This window comes from Aedes albopictus, chromosome 2, assembly GCF_035046485.1.
Source record: "Aedes albopictus strain Foshan chromosome 2, AalbF5, whole genome shotgun sequence".
Lineage (NCBI taxonomy): Eukaryota > Metazoa > Arthropoda > Insecta > Diptera > Culicidae > Aedes > Aedes albopictus.
Genome location: NC_085137.1, coordinates 426180493 through 426204175, shown reverse-complemented (window position 1 = coordinate 426204175; position 23683 = coordinate 426180493). Strand labels below are relative to the sequence as shown.

Below are 23683 nucleotides of genomic sequence, written 5' to 3'. Positions count from 1 at the left end.
TGTGCAGACCATCTCTCATTACCGTGTGCAACACCATCAGTGAGAAATGTATCGCCAACAGCACGCACACGCATGAGCGAAAGATTTATTGAAACAGCCGCTGCTTCGGCTGCTTGCCTGACAGTTGCATACTCGAGTCGTATCGAGCCGAGTGGGAAACGTCGTCAGTATTGTTGGCCGCATGGCGATGACAATCTTCGGCTAACCAAGCCGGCTGTCGCATAAAGGATGTCATAGGCTATCACGGGAGCACATGGCTTAACGCTAAAAGTTATTCACAAAATATGTGCTTAGTAAATATTTTTTTTACAAACATGATATGCCTTTCACAAGATGCCCCCAGGGGCGGAAAGAAGTTTGTGCATGCGTTTTTCAAAATTTTAATCTGGCTAAAATATACCACTGATGTGAGATTAAACTCTCTTTTATATTGAAAACATGGCAGTGCATTTCACATGCCAATAAAAAATAATGCTATGCAAAATACTCTACTAGAACAAGACTTACAAGTACATATTCTCTATTTGAAAAAATACATAATACATTAAATGCGTCGAAAATTTTGAGCGTGGGATATACCACGATACTCGACACGTTCAACAGAAGTAAAATGCTCGGGCCGAGCGAGAGATTTTCGTCACTTCGTGTACAGCCAACGAGAGACGGTTTGGGTGAGAGCCGAGGTTGTCATCGGTGAACGAACGCACACTCAGAAATAAAAGTATACACGGAATTACTATTATTTATGCATTTTGTATCCGCATCTCTCTCACTCTCTTTCTGTTTTCATGCTATCTGCCGTTTAGCCTGGGTTGAAGAGAAGTGTTTCGTCAACCCAGGCGAAGCACCAGATAGCATGAAAACAGAAAGAGAGTGAGAGAGATGCGGATACAAAATGCATAAATAATAGTAATTCCGTGTATACTTTTATTTCTGAGTGCACAGCGAAAGCAGACGATGTGAGCAGTTCCCGACAGTGATGTTGTACGTCTCATGAGTTTTATTCTGTGGGCTGTCACGAACCATGCATTCACAAGGCTGTCATAGGAATAAGAGTGTGACAGCTGTGGTACCTTGTGGTATGCACATAATAAATTATTGTATTACTCTATTACGTTTAGCGTGTATGTTTACATTGAGTATCTGTCATATGCGGAGATATTGTTATTGTTGTCTGGAGTGTGAATCATTGTATGTAATATTGAAGTATCGGTAATAAAGTGTATACAAATAATGAATACAGTTGTTGAATAATCATTACAGAGAAAGATTCTCACATTGGCGACGAGAACGGTGAACAGTGCATGTGAAATTAGTTTAATTTCGGCTCGGGAAGTGTTGTCTTTGGAAAAAGAATGAGATGAGTGGTGTGTGTGTGTGTGTGTGTGGTGCATGCAGAGTGGTGATGACCTCCAGGTGATGACTTGTGAATGAATTTCAACATTGAAATCAAAAAGGTAAATATTGTGTACTAACTGTTCAATATGAATCAAACAATCTATTTGTACCTTCGACTAATGACAATGATCAACCTGTGAGAGATTTTGATGGTGATCGGTATTGTTTAGTTCAAACCGATGACAATCACTATTGTCAGATAAAGAAATAAAGAACTGTGAAGAAAATCTAAGTTTTGTTGATTGTGATATTGATACTCGTTGAATAGGGTTGTTGTCCTAAATCTAGACTTAAATGCTGAATGATGAATGAAGTATTGATTTGTTAAACGGATGGCCGTGGAAGGCGTAGAGGTGAAACAATATTTTGAAATCAAATTTTGCCGTTGCTGTTAAAAGCCAGTGAAGGCGATAAAAGCCAATGAAGGCGATAAAAGCTAATGAAAGCGACATTCTTGAAATAGCCGTAAAAGGCGGAAAGGATTACAGATAGAAAAGCTGTTGAAGGCGGAAAAAGCCGTTGAAGGTGGAAATGCCGTTGAAGGCGGTAAGACCTGCAAGGCAGATATAGTCGATTCTTTGTAGAGCCGTATAAGGCGAATTGTGTTATTAAAAATTAAAGTACTAAAAACGCAACAGTGTCGTAAATTTCGTAAGAAACAGATTACCAGCCAACGCAGATTTATGGGCTGTTTGCAGATCAGAGGGAATTTCTCGGCCTATCTTGAGGCATGGGAAATTCTTTGGCTGAATCACTCAAGAAACCGTTTTTTCTTCGATCGCAGTACGCAGTTGCAAAGAAATGACAGTTCAAATGTCACCATAGAAAGTTTCAGCCAGGAATCGTTCTAGAAGTTTCTTGAGCGATTTCTCTTGAACTCCAATCTGGGCTTTTTAGTTAAATTGAACCATTAAAAATGAAATTTCACACCAATTAAGTGGCAGCTGAGAAGGCGAAAGACAAAACTAAACTTTAAGCTGAGCGTGACTAGAAAAACAGTAACGAATAGTATTTGAATATGTTTCAAATGCGAATATAACTGAGCAGATACTGAGGTTGTTGTGGACCCACCTCAGGTGATATATATTGAAGTTATCATTGCTCAGTAAAGTATAATAAGTCTACGGAGACGTAAAAAGGGTTGGCTCTTGAAACCAAATTAACATGAAGACATGATTTAACTAATGCTTTGTCCTCTCTTACAAGACTTCAAGAAAATTAACATCAATGTGTGAGAATAATTGAACTGTCTTGGTAGTTTGCAAGATAGGAAGTCAAAATGACAGTTAAAGCATTCGTTGAAGCTAGATGACATATTCAGAGCAGTTGCTAACCACGATCCTGTTAAGTATCATGCTAGTCAAATGGCTAGTTGAATTGGATATTTTAAAAAATCGAACAATAAAAAAATGAAACTTTCGGCTTAACTGGAAGTCTCAAGAATTCGAGTAAAAGGCGCTTTATAACCTATTGAATGCCACTAAATGTTTATGCGATTCAAATACAGTGAGTTCTTGAGTAATCACTTCTGAAGTCTTTGAATATAAAATGTATCGGGTGTGGTCAGGAGGGGCATTTTGACTTATGATTGTCTAACACTATGGATATAGTGCCATTTTTGCTAATGAACTGCAAATATTGTATGCATGTGTCGCTCACATAAATTTTTGCAATTTGTCATAGATAACCCTTTTCATGTGTAGATACACATAGTTTATATAAGGTCCTCCGATTTTATGTGTGATCCAGCGTGGAAAACGAGTATGTGTGTACAAATAAAATTTATATATCAAACTCATGGATTTTTACCAATAAAAATGCGTGTACATGTATAAGTGATATTTGTGTTAATAAGTTCATTGAAAATTTGAATAAAAACGTGCTTTAAATTGTTTCAGTACAAAGAAATGAATCGTAGAGGCAAGCGTAAGGGCCATCATGACACAGACAATCATGGTCAGTGTGCACTACGTCAGACTTGTAGTCGTTAACAAAAAAAAATGAGGATGTATTTCATCGGAAAAATGTGAAATAAGTGATATGATAGACAGATGATTGGGCTTTGCAATAATGCAGAATATTCTAGTTCGATCCAACGAACTGAGAATATTATCTGTTTGGGCTCGGCCGTGAACCCAACGATTTATAAGCGGAACGATGGACTGGGAGAATTGGTACTGGGACCAGTTCCAGGAAAGGGAAGGAACAAAACACTTCTACTGCTACTATTGACTATTTATTCTAATGGTGTACTGTTTAGTGGCTTCTGTCTTGATCGCTTCATGTCCAAGTTGGTAATGACGATCTCTGGCTTGGTTGTCCCCTTTTATATGCCAAGGAGCCCATCTGTCGCGTAGCGGTTGCTAACGCCGTTGTTGATCCGGGTTGTCGTTGTTCCATTGGTAACTGCGATGAATTCTTTGGGAAGCGCTAGGCGCGAACATTATCAATATGATGAGCATATGTAGAAAATCAGAGTTACTTAAAGATAAAAAGTTCTAAACTTTGACGGTACATTGAATGCGAATAATTTGGAAAAAGCTTGTTGAAATAGCTTCATTAGGTATCTAGAGTGAGAACATAACATGTTGAGGGGCTTTTGCAATATTTTGGAGGTACACCATTAAAATAAGTCCTGCAGTTCAGAACCCGAAAGAGCGACATCAAAGGAACAAATTTTTGGTTTTGTAATGTTAAAATAGGTTTGATTGAGCACGAATCACCAGTTAATGCGGGGGAATATGCATCGTAGAATGTAAACCTATTCCTTGACCTATTCAACGACCAAACCGAAGTGACTGGCGGTGCGAAAATTGATGTTTAACCTTCTTATAAACATAGCAACTCGATTTAGATTAGTGCTAATGTCAGCTCTTAAGTAGCTTAATGATGCGCAATACCAGCAACCGGTTCAAATTTACATGCAACTTTGCATGTGCTTTGCGTGACTTCGATTTGGTACTGCGTCGATGATGTATGTATTAAGAATTTGAGATAATTATAGGATCACAACATGAAAAAGAAGAATGAATATTAATATTCTACTATACTTTCAAACAGCTAGTGCGGGTGCGAGTTTTGTGAACAATATATATTAAATATAATTCAAAAACTGGATGTTTTCAAGTTTTCAAATTACTATTCAGCTAAAACTAGTATTACAAATATTGCTTTGGACAAGTGACGTTTTTCGAAATCGTGATTTGATTTAAAAAAAAGTATCAATCCCTTCGATATTTTGAAAACAAAATCTGTAAAGCCAAACTTCTGAATATATTCTGAACAAGAAACGAGTTCCAGCAAAGTTCGCTAAAAAAAACATGAAATGAAATAGTGTTTGTATAACACTTGGACACTTTGGATCGAAAACGAGTTAATGGATATTGATAATCTTTCCACTGTAACATTCGTGCAGTGTTCCGACATATTAGTTAAAAAAATGTCTGAATAATAATCTGAATATACATACCTTATGTATGAGATTCTTCTATGAAAGGACATGTTAAAAAAAAATCAGTGGGCAGTATACAATGTTTGCATGCTAGCTGTCATTGAAAACATTTGAGAAGAGGAAAGCAATTCAATTAATTCATCAGCAAAGGTAATATTTAGCTTGACACTCAGTATTAAAAATGTTTTGGGATTTGGGAAAATATTTGGGTCAAAATAATATTTCTTTTTAGGTACAACCACAAGTAACGGCCAAGTAATTTACCAAAATGTCGAGCAGAGATGGATGACCAAATGGATGACTGTACTTCTAATTCTGATGTGAGACTGAAGCGAGACGTTCATAAACTGAGGAGACTATAAGCGAAACAACGTGGAGTGACCTTGCTGCGGATCTGGAGAAAAAACGAGATGTGGTACCTTGTGGTATGCACATAATAAATTATTGTATTACTCTATTACGTTTAGCGTGTATGTTTACATTGAGTATCTGTCATATGCGGAGATATTGTTATTGTTGTCTGGAGTGTGAATCATTGTATGTAATATTGAAGTATCGGTAATAAAGTGTATACAAATAATGAATACAGTTGTTGAATAATCATTACAGAGAAAGATTCTCACAACAGCCATCAAAATGCTATCATGATGCGGTACTTTTGGGAAGCCTGCTCATAAGTATAAGGGAGTAGAGATCAAAGTGGATAATGAAATGATAGATATGATAGAATTCGCTAGGTAGCGAACAAGTGTGAAAATTTTATAGAAGGTGAAATTAGGCAAGTAGGCCATGTATTGAACGAATACATCGAATGCGTGAAACTTCTGCCGTGCGACCTGTGCTTTTAAACAGATCGGCTTGGTTGGTAGTTCATACCACCTTACCAAGACTGGCAAAAAGTTTCAGGCACCCGACTGCCTAATGTATTGTTCTGTTTTCATCACAAATTCTATCGATCGGTAGCTTTTTCGGAATTCGCACTCCGTTCATAGAGGTATGTCTATATCGCGGCGTGTTCTTCCTATTAGCTTTTTCGATCTTATAAAATTTTCACACTTGTTCGCTACCTAGCGAATTCTATCATATCTATCATTTCATTATCCACTTTGATCTCTACTCCCTTATACTTATGAGTAGAAAGAGACCGATATAGCCACAAAATCATCAAGTCAGTTGTTTTGGACTCCCAGAAGCTACGTTCAAAATTTGAGCAAAATCGGTTGAGCCTAAGGGGGCGCTCAAAACGCTTGAAGTTTGTATGGGAAAACTTCGCCAAATCTATGCAGAAATTTAAAGTTTTCGGATTCTGCCGCTAGGTGGCGCTGTAACCATTCAATAATCAAACCCTTTGGTATCATTGTAGGTGACTATATGCCAAAGAACTTTGTCGAAGACCGCGAAGTGATTCGACGGCTGTGAAAAAAGTTATACCCTAGGCAAAGTGAGGCAAAGTATTGAGATTTCAATATTGATATTATTCCCTTACATGTATCGGAAAAACAACAATAAAGTTTATCGTCACTTTACCTAGGGTATAACTTTTTTCACAGACGTTGGATCACTTTGCGATCTTCGACAATGTTGTTTGGCATATAGTCACCTACAATAGTGTCAAAGGGTTTGAGTATTGAACGCTTACAGCGCCACCTAGCGGCAAAATTCGAAAACTTAAAATTTCTGCATACATTTGGCCACGTTTTCCCATACAAAGTTCAAGCGTTTTGAGCGCCTTAGGCTCAACCGATTTTGCTCAAATTTTGAAGGTAGCTTCTGGGAGTCCAAAACAACTGATTTAGGAGGTAAGACTTGGCATTTCTCGAAAGTTTTGTTTTTCACATAAGTGTGGGTTACCCTAAAGATTCATAGATTCATTTCCTTTCAAATGTTTTTATGTATGTCTGGCCCAGTCTTGTAAACATTCGACACTTTTCACCACCTTAAGGCTCAAATGAGAATCACAAATTGTCCAAAACTGAAAAAGCACTTTTCTCCAGAATGACGAAAAAGCGAGCAAAACCAGCGTGTCCGATTGTCATAATTGACGAAATAAACAATCGGACATTCTTATTTTCTTTGATTTGTTGATCATTTTGAGAAAAAGTGCTTTTTTAGATCTGGAATATTTTTCATTCTCAATTGAGCCTTAATTTCGTTGCTGCAGTCGGGTGTCAGCTTGCTTTGTTACATTCGTGCGCTACCGTTACCTCTTACACACAGCACGAGCGGTGGATCCAAGTTCAATTGACATAAGAAAGCGTCAAATTATTATCGTATGACACAATGACATTTGTCTAATTCAAGCTTTTCGCATAGAGGGTGTGTTTTTGGAGGCAAAATCGAAATGCCGCTTTTTTCATTTGGTTCGGCCCCGAGCGCGTCGTCGTCGTCGTCGTCTATTTCACAGTGCTCATCTTCGTACGAGGCAGTTCAGTGTGTTTTTGGAGGCAAAATCGAAATGCCGCTTTTTCACTTGGTTCGGCCGCGAGCGCGTCGTCGTCGTCGTCGTCTATTTCACAGTGCTCATCTTCGTACGAGGCAGTTCAGTGTGTTTTTGGAGGCAAAATCGAAATGCCGCTTTTTCATTTGGTTCGGCCGCGAGCGCGTCGTCGTCTATTTCACAATGTTCATCTTCGTACGGGGCAGTTCAGGGAAAACGGCAGTAGGATCGGGAGTGTGCTAGTGCGTTGGAGATGCTCGGAAAGTGCGGTCGGTTTTTCGTGGTGGTTGTCGGCGTCGGCGTGCTGAGTGTGTAGTGACGGCTCGGCAGCTGAAGACCGGAATTGCGTGCGCGTTGCCTTGCCTGGTGTTTCGATTAATTTTTTTCCATTAGCTTTTTGCGCTTTTTGGTTCAGTTGATGGCAGAGGAAGAAGACCCGGCTTCAGTCAGTGTGTGTAGTGACGGCTCGGCAGCTGGAGACAGGATTCGCACGCGCGTTGCCTTCGGTACTCCGATTTTTTTTTCTTTCGCATTTTTAGTTCGATTGATGGCAGGCGATTATCCGGTGAGTTTGTTCCTTGTTATTCTCTTTCTATGGATTCTATATCAATTATTATATTAATTCAATTTTATACCATAGGTGATAGTTTGTAATCCATATGTTTATAATATCCTCTTGTTAAATACTTTTTTCATTGACTTTGTATAGTTCGTCACCATGAGTGTCGACTTGGATTTTTGTTCCGTTTGTCACTGTTCGGGATGGCATCTTACAGATTGTTTATTTTCCTTGAATTTCTTTTTTTTTGTGCAATCTCCTAACGGCATACATACTGTTTTTCTATGTATCTGTCTATGTATATTTGTTGTCTGTATTTTTTTGAATAAATATTGAGCAATCACCTTACGTGGGTGGTAGATTGTTTGCTTTCCGCGTGAAGCGAGCAATAGCGCATCAGATGGCATGTTCTGTCACGTCTTTTGTTATAAATCTTGAGTGTCCACCTGACGCCGGTGGCTGATTGTTTGCTTTCCGCGCGGAGTGAGCAATAGTGCTTAAGTTTGTATATGTTGTCGCGTCTTTAATTGTAAATATTATACGATCACCTGACGTGGGTGGTCGATTGTTTGCTTTCCGAGTGATGCGAACAATAGCACTTCCGTCTGAATATTTTGTTGCTTCTTTTGTAGCACATATTGAGCGACCACCTGACGAGGGTGGTTGGTTGTTTGCTTTCCGCGTGAAGCGAACAACATCACTGCAGTCTGCACGGCATGCATCAACTTCAAAAGGTCTTATCACTTATCAAAGTTAATCCTGACCCAACGATACCTTCCCTACTAACAATCACTCCTTCCTGCAGCCTTTGGTGGAGACGTGCGGTAAACGCCAACTTTCACATAACAAAGGTTGCTATTAACATTCCTTCCCTCTTCCAACCTGACTGCAAGGACGTGGCCGGCGCCGTTATTGTACCGTTAAAGAGAGCCTCTGAAGCGTGCACAGTGAGAATGTTGACCACTCCCAGTCAATTATTCAGTTGATTCATTGTGCAACTGTCATTAGCTCGGGTCAATCACGGAGTAGCAACCATAGATATGTGCAGTCAGTCTAAGCTAAGCTAAGCCAAGCTTCAAGTTTTTCGCATAGATTTGCAGCCAATTCCGATTATGAATGTTAGTATTAGTTTATTCTTGCATGTTGCATTGAATACGACACACATTTGGCCAACACAGCTCTCATTATGGAAGAAGACAGGAATAACAAAAGACGAACCGTCTCCTGGAGACGCTATCGTGGTGAAGTGCATTCGTTTGACATTTTTTTTCGTACAGTAGTTTGATTGCTTGTGTGGCCAATGTCGGAGACAAAGGAGGCCGAATATCGATGAAAAGGTTCAAATTTCTCTACAATTTCTCCAACTAGTGCAATTTGCTGGAATTACCTCAAGAAGCCGTTTAGATTTCACTTTCGATGAACTCCTCCGATAATTCTTCAAGGACGAGATTGCTTCTATCATTTTTAACAGTTTTTCCATGAATCTTTTTGGAATGTTTCCAAAGACTTTTTCAGGTGTTCTTTGAAGAAATAATCCAGGAATTCTTTCAGGAAACCTCTAGAAAATCTCCAAAGACTCATTGTGAAATTCTTCTAGGAAACCTTTGAACACTTCTTCACTAATTCTTCCAATGATTTCTCCGGTACTTCTGTAACTCTTTAGAACCGTATTGTTTCGCCGTTGCTGTCGCAACCTCGCTGGTGTCGAACACGTTTGTTATGCTCGGGTTCATCGTCCACGCCGGAGTCTTATATGATCCCACCGGCTCCAAAGGGTTGAATGATTTATCCGGGTATTGTCAAGGATTCCTCAAACAATCTTCCAATGAATTTTCCATAAAAATTTTAAAGAATTCTTCTAAGCATTCATCCAATTACACTAGTTCACAGCATTTTTGAACTTGTTAAGCTGATGATCATTTTTAGTGTAGAAGCATGCTCTGAGTTCGTAGAGTGGAGTTTTTTACGATTTGAAATTGATTTTTGTTCTATTTTAAGCAAAATTGCTCCCTTCATACATCTCTTTTTCCGTAACCAATGTTCTGATTGAGCTGAATTTTTGGACGTTGAAAATAATTTGTTTATTGATTTTTTCTTACTGAAAAAATTCAATTCTTTTTTATTTTTTTTTAATATTATGCTCAAATTTAAGGCAATTGGCCAATATATTCACTAATATCTCGAATCCTACATACTTGATGCAAAAGTTTTGTACAGATGATCGAAACATATAATATTCAGCTTTATATTTATGGAAAAAGATTGAACATTGGTTGATTGCAAAGCAAGATATTTTAGTAAATTCCATATTTTTGAAAACTGTAGAGCTTGATTTTCAGGAAAAACTCAAAAACAGTTCTACTTAATTTTTTTTTGAAGCACGGTCTTGATATCAGAACAAAATTATTTATCGAAAAAAATGGTCGTTGATAGAAGTTCACAACTTTCCTTAGTTTACAATAGTGTTATTATTACTGAGATTCATCAAGTAGTTCCTTACCACTTCCTCCATTTCAAATTCTTTCAAGATGGAAGAGAAACTTCTTCAGGAACGCTTTGGAAATATTCAAAAATATGCTCCGGGATTTCATTATCTGGGAATTCTTGCAGTATTTCTTCTCATTTGTTCCAAGAATTCCTTCGGAGTGTGCGGTGGATGCGTCGCGGGTCGAGTCGTTTCCGAATATTTTTGCATCCCATCGCGCTGCAGTGTGAACGAGAAAAAATAAAATCGATGTGTGAACGAGAAAGAATAAAATCGATGCGGTCGAATTCAGTGTGCGGTGGATGCGTCGTGGATCGTCCCGAATTTTTCGCTTCCCGTCGGCGCTAGTTCCCAATACACTAAGTTCATAATAAATATTTTCTTTCATTTTTTGCATTCACACAAAAGAGTGAAAAGTGTTAGTTCGCCGGTCGAGAAAAAATCCGGGCGCCGACAAGTGAGTCGCGTTCAGTCTATAAAATAAAATGTGTGGAATAGACTAAAGGTTTCTGCTCCCTAGTGGAGTGGAGACGCGCGATAGAATTTTCTTTTTGGCTAGCTTTTGCGTCGAAAAGTGGTCGGTTGTTAACGGCGGTTTGTGTATATTGATCCATTGTCAAATCATATCACCAACCATAGGTGACTCCCGGACTGACAATGTACCTTACCCTACTAACAAAAAAATCCTTCCTGAGACAAACGTGGAGATGCAGCGATTCGCGGTCTTTTTAACAACGTTTGTCTTACTAACATTCCCTCCCTTCCTCGATGACCGTAAGGACGTGGCCGGCGCCGTTATTGACCTTAATAAAGTTGAGAGTTCTCGAACTGTGTACATTGAGAATAGTAAGCTAGTCCCAAGCCCTATTCATTGGTTCCTTGTGCAATTTCGATTGCTCTGGTCAATCACGGAGTAGCAACTACGAATTGTGCGATCATCTATGCTCATTAGAGTGGGTCATCGTTTATATGGAAAAGTGAAAAATTCAATGGTATCCAATCAGATCAATGCTTTTTTGATCCCATTTCAGGACCCAAATAAGTGTGCAAAATTTGGGCACGATTGGTTATGTCTACGTTTTGCGCATCGCGTTTGAAGTTTGTATGGGGTTTTACATGGGAAAACACACTTTTTTGCATTTCTCTCATAACAAGCTCGATTTTTTCTAAAACCGTGTAACCATTAAAGTGAAAACATAGCCTAGGGTGTCCTGAAAAACTTTGTCGAAGACCGCGAAGTGATCTGATGCTTATGAAAAAAGTTATAGTGCTGGCATTGCATGGCGAAACATCATGATTTTGTTGCTATTGTTATTCCTTTACATGTTAAAACATAAACACATGCATGCGGTTCGTTGGTTATAACTATTTTCACAAGCATCTAATAGCTTTGCGGTCTTCAACAAAGTTCTTCAGAACAACCTAGGCTATCATTTTACGGTATCGGTTAAAAAGTTTCAGACAAACTTTTTCAACTTATGGCTAAAATGCAAAAAAGTATGTTTTCCCATACAAAATCCCATACAAATTTCAATTGCAATGCGCAAAGTGTAGACGCAACCGATCGTGCTCAAATTTTGCACAGATACTCAGGACTCGAAACGGAACCAAACAAGCTTTGATCCGAGAAAACGCTTCCGATGACCCACACTAGCTCATGCTCATGCTCATGCTCATTTGTTCCAAGAATTCCTTCGCGAATTTGAGCATGAGCATGAGCATGAGCATAGATGACCGTACTATTCGTAGTTGCTACTCCGTGATTGACCAGAACAATCGAAGTTGCACAAGGAACCAACAGACGGAGCTTGGGAGTAGCTTACCGTCCTCAATGTGCATCTTCGAGAATTCCAAACTTTATTAGGTCAATAACGGCGCCGGCCACGTCCTTACGGTCATCGAGGAGGGAAAGGAATGTTATTATGACGTGCGTTGCTTACTAAAGACCGAGATCACCTCTGCGTCTCCACGTCTGTCATGGGAAGGACTTTTTGTTAGTGGGGAGGGGAAAGGGCGCATGATATGAGTTCACTTTGGTAAGTGGAGTGATTCATGCAACCCTATTAATATCAAACCACTTATTTTCATTTGGACTAAAACAAAACACATGCCGACATCGAAGATGACGAACCATTCAGAAAGTTTTCGAAGTGCGAAAATTAACGAAAGAGAAAATAAAGTGATTTGAATCTACGTGGCTTTGGAACTTGGGCCGACACTTGACGTGACGAACATTTCAATGTCTGTTGACTAAAATCGCAAAAAATGTTGTTTGTTGCATTTATCGTATCATAAATCGCCCCGTACGAAGATGAGCAGTCAAATAGACGACGACGACGACGACCGAATGAAAACGCGGCCTGTACACTTTGCCGCCAAAAACTCACTCTCGCAAAAATCTAGCAAAGCGAGCGCGCGAAACTTTGCTGCTGCCGAACTACCGCACACTACTGACTGCTTGGCGTCCCGTCGTCGGAGCCCCGCAGAGGAAAGAGGAAAAAAAAAACCGCAAAAATCTAGTAAAGCGAGCGCGCAAAACTTTGCTGCTGCCGAACTACCGCACACTACTGACTGCTTGGCGTCCCGTCGTCGGAGCCCCGCAGAGGAAAGAGGAAAAAAAATCGCAAAAATCTAGCAAAGCGAGCGCGCGAAACTTTGCTGCTGCCGAACTACCGCACACTACTGACTGCTTGGCATTCCGTCGTCGGAGCCCCGCAGAGGAAAGAGGAAAAAAAAAACCGCAAAAATCTAGTAAAGCGAGCGCGCAAAACTTTGCTGCTGCCGAACTACCGCACACTACTGACTGCTCCCAAGAATTCCTTCGCGAATTTCTCCAAGAACTGTAATAAAATTTACTCAACTTATTTCTCCAAAGATTCCTCCATGAACTGGTCTATTACCTTTTTATGCTTTCTCCAAGTGATTCTTCAAGAGTTCTTCTATGGATTGCTTCAAGAATTTTGCTGGGGAATGAAGAATTCTGAAGAATTACGGGGAATCCCGTAAGAATTTCAGAAAAAATGTTTAAGAAAATGCCTGAAGAAACCATTTTGTTCAGTTGCCTAGAAGAATCTGTGAAAGAATTTCTGAGAATACCCTAGAATGAAATTCTGGAAATATCTTTGGAAGAATACCTAGATACAGATCAACTAGAGAATTATTAGAAGAAAGAAAAAAATATTTAAAACATCCAAAACGAAATTCTTGGAGGAAAAAATATAGGAATTCCTTTTTTGGAGTATAGCTTTAAAAATTGGAGAATTTTTTGTGATTTTTTTTTCAGGAATTTGTAAATAGTTGTCAAAGAAAACCTTGGAAAATTGCATGCTGAATCAAAGGAAAAAAAATCTGGAGGAATTGTAGAAGAATGTCTGGAGAAGTTCTTGGAAGATTTTCCAAATTAATCCTTAAATGAATTTTGAGCATACCAATGAAAGAACTCCCAGACAACCAGTAATCGTATAAAATGTTGCATAAGGTGATAAACTGGAGGCCATATGCGCACATGCCTCCATTTAGGCGTATGGAAAATGTACGCATAACGCCTCCACTTTCACATCTTATTCAACATCTTATACGACCACTGGTTGACTGGGCTAGCAAAGATTTCATCAAAAAAAATTTTGAGAAACCCCCATTCGAATTTCTGTAGATATTCATAAAAGAATTCTTGGAAGAATGGAAATTTTCGGATGTGAAAAGGAAGTATTCATGGACCAAGTCTTTAAAGAATTATCGAACATTGAGTTGAGAGAATTTCTGGAAAAAAAAACATTACAACATTTATCATGGAACGGAGCATAACAAACTTGGTGGACTAAAACATTAATCGAAATATTATAGTCGTTATTCACACTTAGAAAAAATCATCGTCTTCGGTAAAAAATTTCTGATATCTCAACTATTAAGTTAGTTTTAACTTAAAACCGAAAAAAAAATGGTAAAGTAAGCAACTTGCACCAAACTTCGATAGAGTTTGACAGATAAACAATATAATTTCACCGACACTTGGTAATTGTTTACTTTACACATTTTGGTAAAAATTAACGAACACGACTAGCTGTGTATTGTTATTTCAGAGAAAACTTTCCATTTTACGGTTAAACTGAAAGCTACCGCAGCTGTCAGACTACTGATTTTCACTCAGGTGTCATCGAAGGGCCCAAACGACGCCTTGGAATCGGCGGATCAGTTTGTTGTTGATTTTCAGAGTATTTCATCTTGCAATCGTAGTTTGATTCTATCTGTTACAATGATAGGATGATTTACATAGCTACTGTAGGGCTAGGACAGCTGCGGTAGAACTAAGCGGCTACCGCAAAGTGATATTTTTCTAAAAATCCATAATGCATCTTTAGACTGTTTTAGAAATTATAAATATACTTATATAATATAACTGTTCTGATGATTTCTACCAACTTTTTGCAGAATACATAATATTGTGATCCATATTTTCGTATTTCCTTTCAATTGCCATGATGTTTTGAAGAATAGTAGAGTTCTCTAACAATTAACTTCATTCTCCAAATTTGCATTTACACAAAAGTGTTTTTTTATTGATTTCAACATTATTTATCATTAAATACCAAATTTTATCTTACTTTTTAACATATTCGCTTTCTCAACAAGTTATCCTAAAAATGCTTTCATTAAAACCAGAGAACAATCGATCAACGCTTTTGCGCAACATTTTTTCTGAAATCACGTTTCTTATTTTTTTAAAGTTTTCTACGGAACATATGAAATACCACACAGTTTCTTAGCTATTTTGAACACAATTAATTTAAACTAATTTATTTTTACAGCTCATTCGATCCTTCAGATGGCATAGCTTGTCATACCATAAAACGAATGCAGTAAGTATATGCGTTAGAGACGAATGCCCCTTCAGGGTAAAGCCTCTCTAAACAAAAAAAAAAAAATGCAGTAAGGACTGTTCATCAAAGAAAGTGGACATCTGTTTACCAATAGTTTAGAGTTCAAACTAAACAAAAAATTGTGAATTTTTGCTCAGTGTGTAAAAACATTGTTCACTTCGGCAACACATTCAAAGAAAACGTAAAAAAGTAAGAAATTTCGAGCGATAGGTCGCATTAGCTTTGCGACTAGCAGATTAATTCTGCACAAATGGTGTTCCAAAAAGTTGTCGTTTCGAGAATTTGCTTACTAATACACTTCCGGGACCGCAATTTTTTAACGCTAAGCAGGGGACAGATGTGCCGGATGATGTAGGGTACATCAGAACTGAAAAATTTGGGAAAAAGTTTTTAGTGTGGCAAGCCAATTGTTCATGTGACTTAAAGAGTTCTTCGTATTTCACAACGGGAACAATCAACGGTGAAAATAACAGAAAGGAATGCATCAAAAATCGACTTCTACTTATCTACCGAAAACATACGGATCCTCTTTTGTTTTAGGCGGATCTGGCATCCGCTTATTACGCTTCTTCTACACTAGAGATGCTCAAGACGGAAAAAGTCGATTTTGTCGAAAAATGGCAAAATCCACAAAACTTCTCTGAACAGCGTCCTGTGGAAAGATACTGGACAATAATTAAGCGGCATCTTAAGAAAGATGGAAGAGAAGCAAGCTCTGTTGATTGATTCAAAAAAATTTGGCCTGCGGCACAACAAAATGCTACGGAGAAAGTTGTGCAAAATCTAATGAGAGGTATTAAGAGGAAAGTCCGAGCGTTCTTCCGAAAAGCGAAGTAAATGTTCAAACTCACGTGAATTTGGCCACATGTATGTTGATTGTCATATATAAAAAATAAACTTATGGATTTGTTCGAAAATACATGTTTTCTATTGAAAAACAGGTGTCCACTTTCTTTAATGAACAGTCCTTAAGCAGTGAGAAAGAAATTCGTTTGCTTAATGTGTGTTGATACCTATGTTGTTGATAAATTTAAAACATTTTTTTTGCATTGACAAGGCAATGATGGTTCCTGATCAAATATTCCAGTGAAAATTACTTTAACCTTTCGCGAAATATCTTTCCTTATCGAAGCAGTAACTTTCATTGTGTTTGGAAATTAAATATTTAATATGTGAGATTTTTTCTTTTCTACTATGCCACATTTTTTGACCACTTTGTGCAACTTCAATCATCTGGTTTACGGATCCCGATTTTTTTTAACTTTTTCAAGAAACATCAACAAAATTGGTATTATTTGCTTCGTTAGAATATTTACTAAAAGAGCTAGAAGAAACTGTTTTATGATATTGGATTCAAATAGAAATGTCAATGTTCGAATAAACTCCTTAGGTCAAATTTTAATTTTTGATCATCGTATGTACCATAAGGGAGACTGAGGAGATTTGATGCATGGAGAGACTTGTTCCCCATATTTTCTCGGAATCAAAAACAATTTTCTTCTAGCATAAGTTTTGATAAGCTGAACTAATCGTAGATGCCGAGGCCCGGGCCCTTAGCGTAATGGCTACACTTCTTTTCATAAGTGGTTGGTCATGGGTTCGATCCCACCCAGCACTTGCAATTTTTCGACAGTTGCTCATCTCCCCGAGAGCGGCCGGCACCTGACCCTCTTCAGAGCATATGCTTCAACGGACCCGGAAACCTGGATATCGGCTAACGGTAACTCATAATGGACCCCCAATCGGATTGGAAAAAGGAACAAAATTCATACATCAACAACCTCGTGCTCATCATTCTACCATGGACAGGGTAGAAAAGTGACAGCAGCGCAAAGGCAACCAGTTCGATGTAGGAGAATAAGAATAGAATACATTTAGGCGCTCACGCAGTGACAAAATAGCTGTAAAATTAGGTTAAGTGATTGAAGAATAAACTAATGGTAGAAGTGTTTTAGAACATCTGACAACCAAGCTTTGTCCCTAGTCTTGTCCTATTTTAGACGTTACGCCAAGAAGAAAAGAAAGAGTAATATATTCGATTTCCTTCAGTTAACTTGGCAACTCTGGTCACCATCCGGTTGACAAGAAAATCGTGCCCTAAACGGTGATCGAAAAAATCATCGCCTTACTGCCAGGCTGCAGCAGCCTACCAGTTTCCAAACCATTACCGGAGGAGAGGAGGTGGAATAAAACTCCAACCCCCCTCTGGGTACATATCACCGTGTCGTTCTTACGGTCGGTGACGACGACCGACGTCTTATTGTGGGTATATTGCTCATACGTGCAGACATCTACCAACCAAGCTGCATGCTGCACTTGGGTTACCATAGCAGCGGCGCGGCGGTCGATCTTCGTGATCTTCTGATAACTGCACGCGGTGCTGTTGCTGTCGAGCCAGATGCTGATTCATTCATCGCGCACCTCCGTCGTACACCAGACGTTCAACTGACTTCATTCACTCACTCCACGTGGTGGTGCCTTCGGCGGAGGGCAACAGCGCGAGCGCTCTGGCAGTGCAAATGATCAGGAGAGCGAGACTGTCGTTTGTCGTGCGGTCAGCGGTGGCGGTGGCAGCCAGTGGGACAATAATTGCAAGTGCTAAATCGAACCATTTCCGATCGAGTTTGTGTCGTTTGCTGGTGCGAATGTGACTATTTTTTTTATTTAATTGTTCAAACATCGGGATTGGTGCGTCCTCGACTTTATAATCGTCAACGATTTTGGCACATCGAAACAAAAGGCTTAAATTAATCAAAGAAGAAGTCAATGTCGAGTCGTGCTAAGCTAGTTTTAGTCTACATGGCGGATCCGAAAGGTTTTTTGTTTCATCGGATGTGCACACTGGAATTTAATTGGGAGCATTCACTCCTCTAAATTGGATTTCCGTATAGCGTGCCGATAAAAAGACATGGCCTAGTTTGTTTATTGGGTAATTTCGGTTGGAATTGATCTACTGTTAAAATTGCAGATGTCAATTATTTTAATGTGGAGCGGACCTGGTGTGATGGTTAGAACACTTGACTATCACGCCGAGGACCTGGGATCGAATCCCACTCCCGACAAACTCGCAAAATGTGAGTTCTTCCTTCGGAAGGGAAGTAAAGCGTGGGTCCCGAGATAAACTAGTCTAGGGCTAAAAATCTCGTTAATACAGATAAAAAAAAAAATTATTTTAATTTATTTCTCGAAGATATCAGGAGGAACATTTGAAACGGCCTAAGAGATCTTAGGCCTTTTCACGAAAACGCCCCGCAGGGCTTGCTAGCTACACGCCCAAGTAAACCAACGCCATTATTCGAAAGATTGATGTTTGCTATTTCTAATAAAGTGAAATTTTGTTATTTTATCGACTTTTCGATTCCACTGGATGTTTTGGATTTGATTTTTTTTTAGTTTTTATTAATGTGTATTTTAACTCAAATGCTAATTCTACACTCCCTTTTGATTTCAGTGTAATGATTTTTCTTACCTTTCAATTTCACCTTCTATGTAATACTTATCCTTTGACAGATACGCGTATTTCGACTACAGTACTTGCACTCTTCCTTAATGATAACGGACAGTGAGGAAGAATGCAAGTGGTAGCCAAGATATGCGTATTTATCAAAGCATAAGCATTGTGGAATTTAAAGGTACTCCAAATCATTACTCTCAATTCAACTAAAGTTTTGTGATGCTTTCAAAACCAACAGTACTTCTATCAATTTTTAGCTTTGTTAAATTGATTGATAGAGACGGAGGTACCCAAAACGTCATCCTGATGTGACTGGGAGAAATATAGTTTTCTTTCCTTTTCTCTTTTTGAATGGTAAATATGCTTCAAAATCAAAAGAGGTGTAGAGAAAAGTCAGAATAGTACTGCGTTGAGAACTTCTTGATTTATTTTGCAATTTTTAATTCTGCTTAAAAGCTCTCAAGTGATCATCTTATTGCCAAATAACCAACTTCCAGTATGGAACTTCCGAATTTTCCGCGTACACTGCCTCTGCTGACTTTTCACATCGAACATCTTCGAGTACTGTAACTGTGATCGATAAAGTGGGCTCTTGAAAGCTCAGCAATTGGAGCAAATGGATTTTCTCCTATTTTATTTCCGATGGAGTCAGGTTTTTCAAATATGTTTTAAATGACTAATCATTTGTATTTTTACTGTTGACTATTTTCACAGATCCTAACGTGAAGTTAGTGTTCAGTTTATCCCGAAAGGGAGCGTCCATTGTATGAAGAAGGAAAGAGTTTCAGACTTATCAGGTTGACCTCTTAACCTCCTTCTAAACTGCATAGAATGCATTGTCAATCATCAAATTCGTATTGTTCATCTGGTTAACATGTCTTTTCATGTGTTCACACATAATTACCATTTTGGGAAGTCCTCAGTGACTGTTTTTCACAAAATTGTATACGTTTTTTTTAATTTTAGGTGAACATTCACTTAAACGTCGTTTTGCCTGAGTGATTTCTTGGATTTAGAGGATGCTTTCAATAATGTACCTGTAACAGTAACCTTGAACGTCGTACTGCGTCATGAGCTACCTTTAAGGAGCTGTAGGTTCCCTTTTTACGATTATGTTTTTTATAATGACCTGATTGAACCTTGATGATGATTAACCTGGGCTTGTTAGGGGAATATCTGTAAGTAAAAAGAAAACCGCGCTAAGTACTGTTCCTTTGAATTCCACTAAGAATTTGCATCCTTTGACAGATACATATTTTGACCTCAACTGTAAGGTCGTCTTCAGTGTCTTGTACTTGACTTGAGTCGAGTCAAGTACAAGACACTGAAGACGACCTTACAGTTGAGGTCGAAATACGTATCTGTCAAAGGATGCAAATTCCTAGTGGAATTCAAAGGAACAGTACTTAACGCGGTTTTCTTCTGATTGAATCATTTTTGAGCTATGTACTTTTAGCTCTAGTTACGCTTCTACGACAATTACCTCTTGAATAATACCCTTTTCTATTTCATCCCCTCTCCCCTTCATTTCCTCTATCTTACTCTGTCTTTCCATCAGGTATATGATGAAATAGGCTCATACATATGGCGATGACACAAATATTCCAGGAATTCCTACACTATTTCCAGGGATTCCAAGGCTTCCTTGAAGTAATCTCTAATGGACTCCTCTGGAAATTCTTTCAAAAATCATCCTTCAATACTTCAAAAATTACTCCGAGAAATTTTCCAGACGTACATATTACAAGTTACATTTCCAAGAATTCTTATTATTTTTTCTCGAAATACCTTCACGGAATCTTCCAAAATTTTCCCCTGTAATTCTTTCAAAAATTTCGCCCATTAAAAACTCCTAAAGATAATTCATAAACTAGACGAGAGAAGTTTCAAGGAATTTATTTCAGATTTCCTCAAAAAATTAGTCCTGATAATACTGTGCGGATTTCTTAGCAACTTCTCTTGAAATTACAGCGAGGTTTTTCTAAGAATTGTTCCAAGAATTTCTCCGGTAATTCTTCCAACAATTCCATACCAACGTTTGGAAAGGGTGGAATAACCATTACACGATCTTTTCAAATGTTAGTGTAGAATTAATCCAAGATTTTCTCCGGGTATTTTCTAAAGATAAATTTAGAAATTCCCACTAAGACCGTTCGCAATGCTGTTTTATTTTGTATGGCGAGTTTTAAAATTTTTAAAACTCGCCATACAAAATAAAACAGCATTGCGAACGGCCTAAGACTTCTACAGAAATTGCCTATACTTTTACTTTGTTCTGCATGAATGCCTTCCACGCTTTCTTGACCAATTTCTTAGTTTTCGAGAATTTCTTCAAATAATTTCCCAGAATGGGAATTTCAGAAAAAAGGGAAGAATGCCGCCGATAATGCTTCAAACAATTTCTCAAAGTACTTATGCAACAATTTTTCCTTGAGTCTCTTTAACATTTGTCATAAAATTATTTCAAAGATTCCTCAGAAATTCCTTCAAAGAACTATTTTGGAAAAGCCTTCTGGAATCTTTAGAACAATTTCTGGATGGATCTTTGAAAAATCTCATCAAGAAATGCTTGAAAGAATTCTAGGAAAAAATGTGGAAAAAACATGTACACTCATTGCACAATTATGGGTCACACACAATTATTAGTCACTTTTCAATTTAATAAATGAATACTAATTAATTGCAAGCTTTTGTTAGCCATTATCATTTTTCGTTCATAAGTTGATTTGTTTTGTGTCATTATACGTATCACACATGGGCTTATACGCCAAAACATACATATTTTCGATATTTTTTGTTCGGCGCAAAACCATATGTCAAAGTAACGCTTCGATTGTTGTTACGTTTAAGATTGTTTTGCGATTATGTAAGTTAGAAAATCCAAATTTGAAGACATCAATTACGCAGAAAACAATAATTTGCCGAATCCGCCACGCACGCCAACATGTTTTTGCTCAGTGTATTTCGATTACGAACATGAACCACCAATTCAAAGCACCATCATTCCAAAGGGCCACGGCAAAGCGATAACGAAAAACATCGCCGCATCCGAAGCCGTGCTCGAGAGAAGATCCTACACACACATACCTATCGTTGGCGGCAGCTGGGATCAATCATTCGTCTTTTGCTTCGGTCACGCCATTCGTCTTTGTTCGTTTCATAGCGCAGCACGCGAATCCGCGAGTGGATAAAATTGAAGCCTCTACTTGGAAAAAGTAAATCCGTGCCGGGAAAAGGGTGCAATTGCACGAAGCCTTGATCTCGCAATTGTGTTCCACAGGTGAGTGGGCATTAGTGCCTCATAAGGCCTGGCTGATGTTCTTTTCAACACCAGGAAGCGGCAAAACCAGTCGCCGACCGGCAATCCAGTCACCCGGTGGCGCAAAAGGAGGACAATTTGGCAGTCTCTGGAGGGTCCAGTCGGTAAGCTAAATGTTCTTAGCATGACGATACGTGCTCATTTTGGAATTCTGATCTAGATCCGAAGATCCGATACTTGCGGGCCACGAGGCCGGGAGCAGACGAGAGACGCCATCTTGAGGGACAGCTATCGTTACGTGGGGACAAAGGCCTTCAAGAAGAAGTATGTTGGATCCAGAGTAATTGTCGAATGAAGGCTAATCTCCTCGTTGCCGTAGGGCCTTTATTTGCAGTTTTGATTCTTCTCACGGAGGTGGTATCGCTCTGCTCAAGCGGGACGGAATCTCGGCACTGGACGAACGCGGGCAAGGGAATCGGAAGATCCGAGTGCGTCAAGCTTCGGAGCGCCCAGCAGAACACATCAGCGAGCTCTCCCCCGGCACACCGTCCGATCATTTGGGGACTCGGCCGAACTCGCTTGGGAGACAGCTCAGCAACACAACCCGAGCACCGCGATCACGGATACGACCGGATTCGGGGGACCGTAGACAGCCGACAAGTCGAGAGGCAACTTGGCGAGAATTCCAGGTCTGGTTGTGCTTTCAGTCGGATTCGCTCGGCGGAAGTACGATCCAAGGATAATACAGCGGAGGCCAGCGGCGAATAGGGTAGCTCCAGCGGAGTAAATCCACGGAGCCGCCCGGGTCCGCTAAACGAGCTGCGATCAGGGTGAGTGGACGTCACACACGTACTCACTCCGGTCCGACATCGACTGGGCGCTCTCGACGGTACGACGTGGCACGGTGAGAAGCACCGGTGGGCCATATTCCCGACGGTTCGAGGACGAGTACGAACAGCGATGATGGGTCAGCGGATGACCAGTGCGTTGGCGGCGGAGCGGCATGGGGGACGCCCCAAGAAGATAAGTGCTAGCAATTAAGATCATAATTTGGCGATTGCCACTCCAAATGTTTAGCTAGTAAGCCAATAAGCTAGAGAGGAAGATGGGCAGACCCAAATATATGTATTAATCTGCGATTTGATGTTTTTGTGGTTTGCGTTGAGCCTTTGCCCTTCAGTGTTTGCGGTTTTTGTTCTTTAAGCCTCGCTAACGGTATTTTGCTCTATCCGCTACCGGGACACTTGCAACATTGTGAATATCGGAAAGTGCGTGCGCTGCTTTCGTAAGCTCTGTAAGAGCGAGCTTCAGTAATTTTCAAGCGCAAAATGGTATCGTCACCAGAACAAAGGTATGATTAACGTTCTAAATGTAGACATTCATGTGACTGTAGCTAATTAAAGCTTATTTCTGGCAAAATTTAAGTGACTCATTATTGTGCCGAGGAACACCGAAAATCACACTATTATGGGTCACTTTTTGTGCAGCATAATATTGACAGTTCTGCGCACATGGGCATTGCATACTTTTAGGCGTTTATCGGTGGTTGTGTTGAAGATTTTGTCCCAATGTTGAAAAAATGATTCCAAATCTTGAAAAAAACGCTTCGTTAAGAGGTTTGAGACCAGTTTTAGATTCTACTTTAGTTGATCTATCGAGAATAAGTGATCAGTGAGTGAAAAAAATAGACAAAACATTATTGTTAAGCTGATTCCTCTTGAGTGACTCATAATAGGCAACAAATTGACCCATAATTGTTACAC

The 23683-nt window shown here is 39.2% G+C and overlaps 1 protein-coding gene across 1 annotated transcript; it reads left to right on the top strand.

The window, feature by feature from the left end:
* The first annotated feature begins 21502 nt into the window (after window positions 1–21502).
* LOC115265710 (uncharacterized) lies at window positions 21503–23169 on the top strand. The gene is made up of 3 exons (XM_062849085.1): window positions 21503–22084; window positions 22141–22244; window positions 22300–23169. Exons 1-3 carry the CDS (start codon window positions 21977–21979, stop codon window positions 22661–22663), a joined length of 576 nt encoding a protein of 191 aa, XP_062705069.1. The 5' UTR covers window positions 21503–21976; the 3' UTR covers window positions 22664–23169.
* The last annotated feature ends 514 nt before the right edge of the window (window positions 23170–23683 follow it).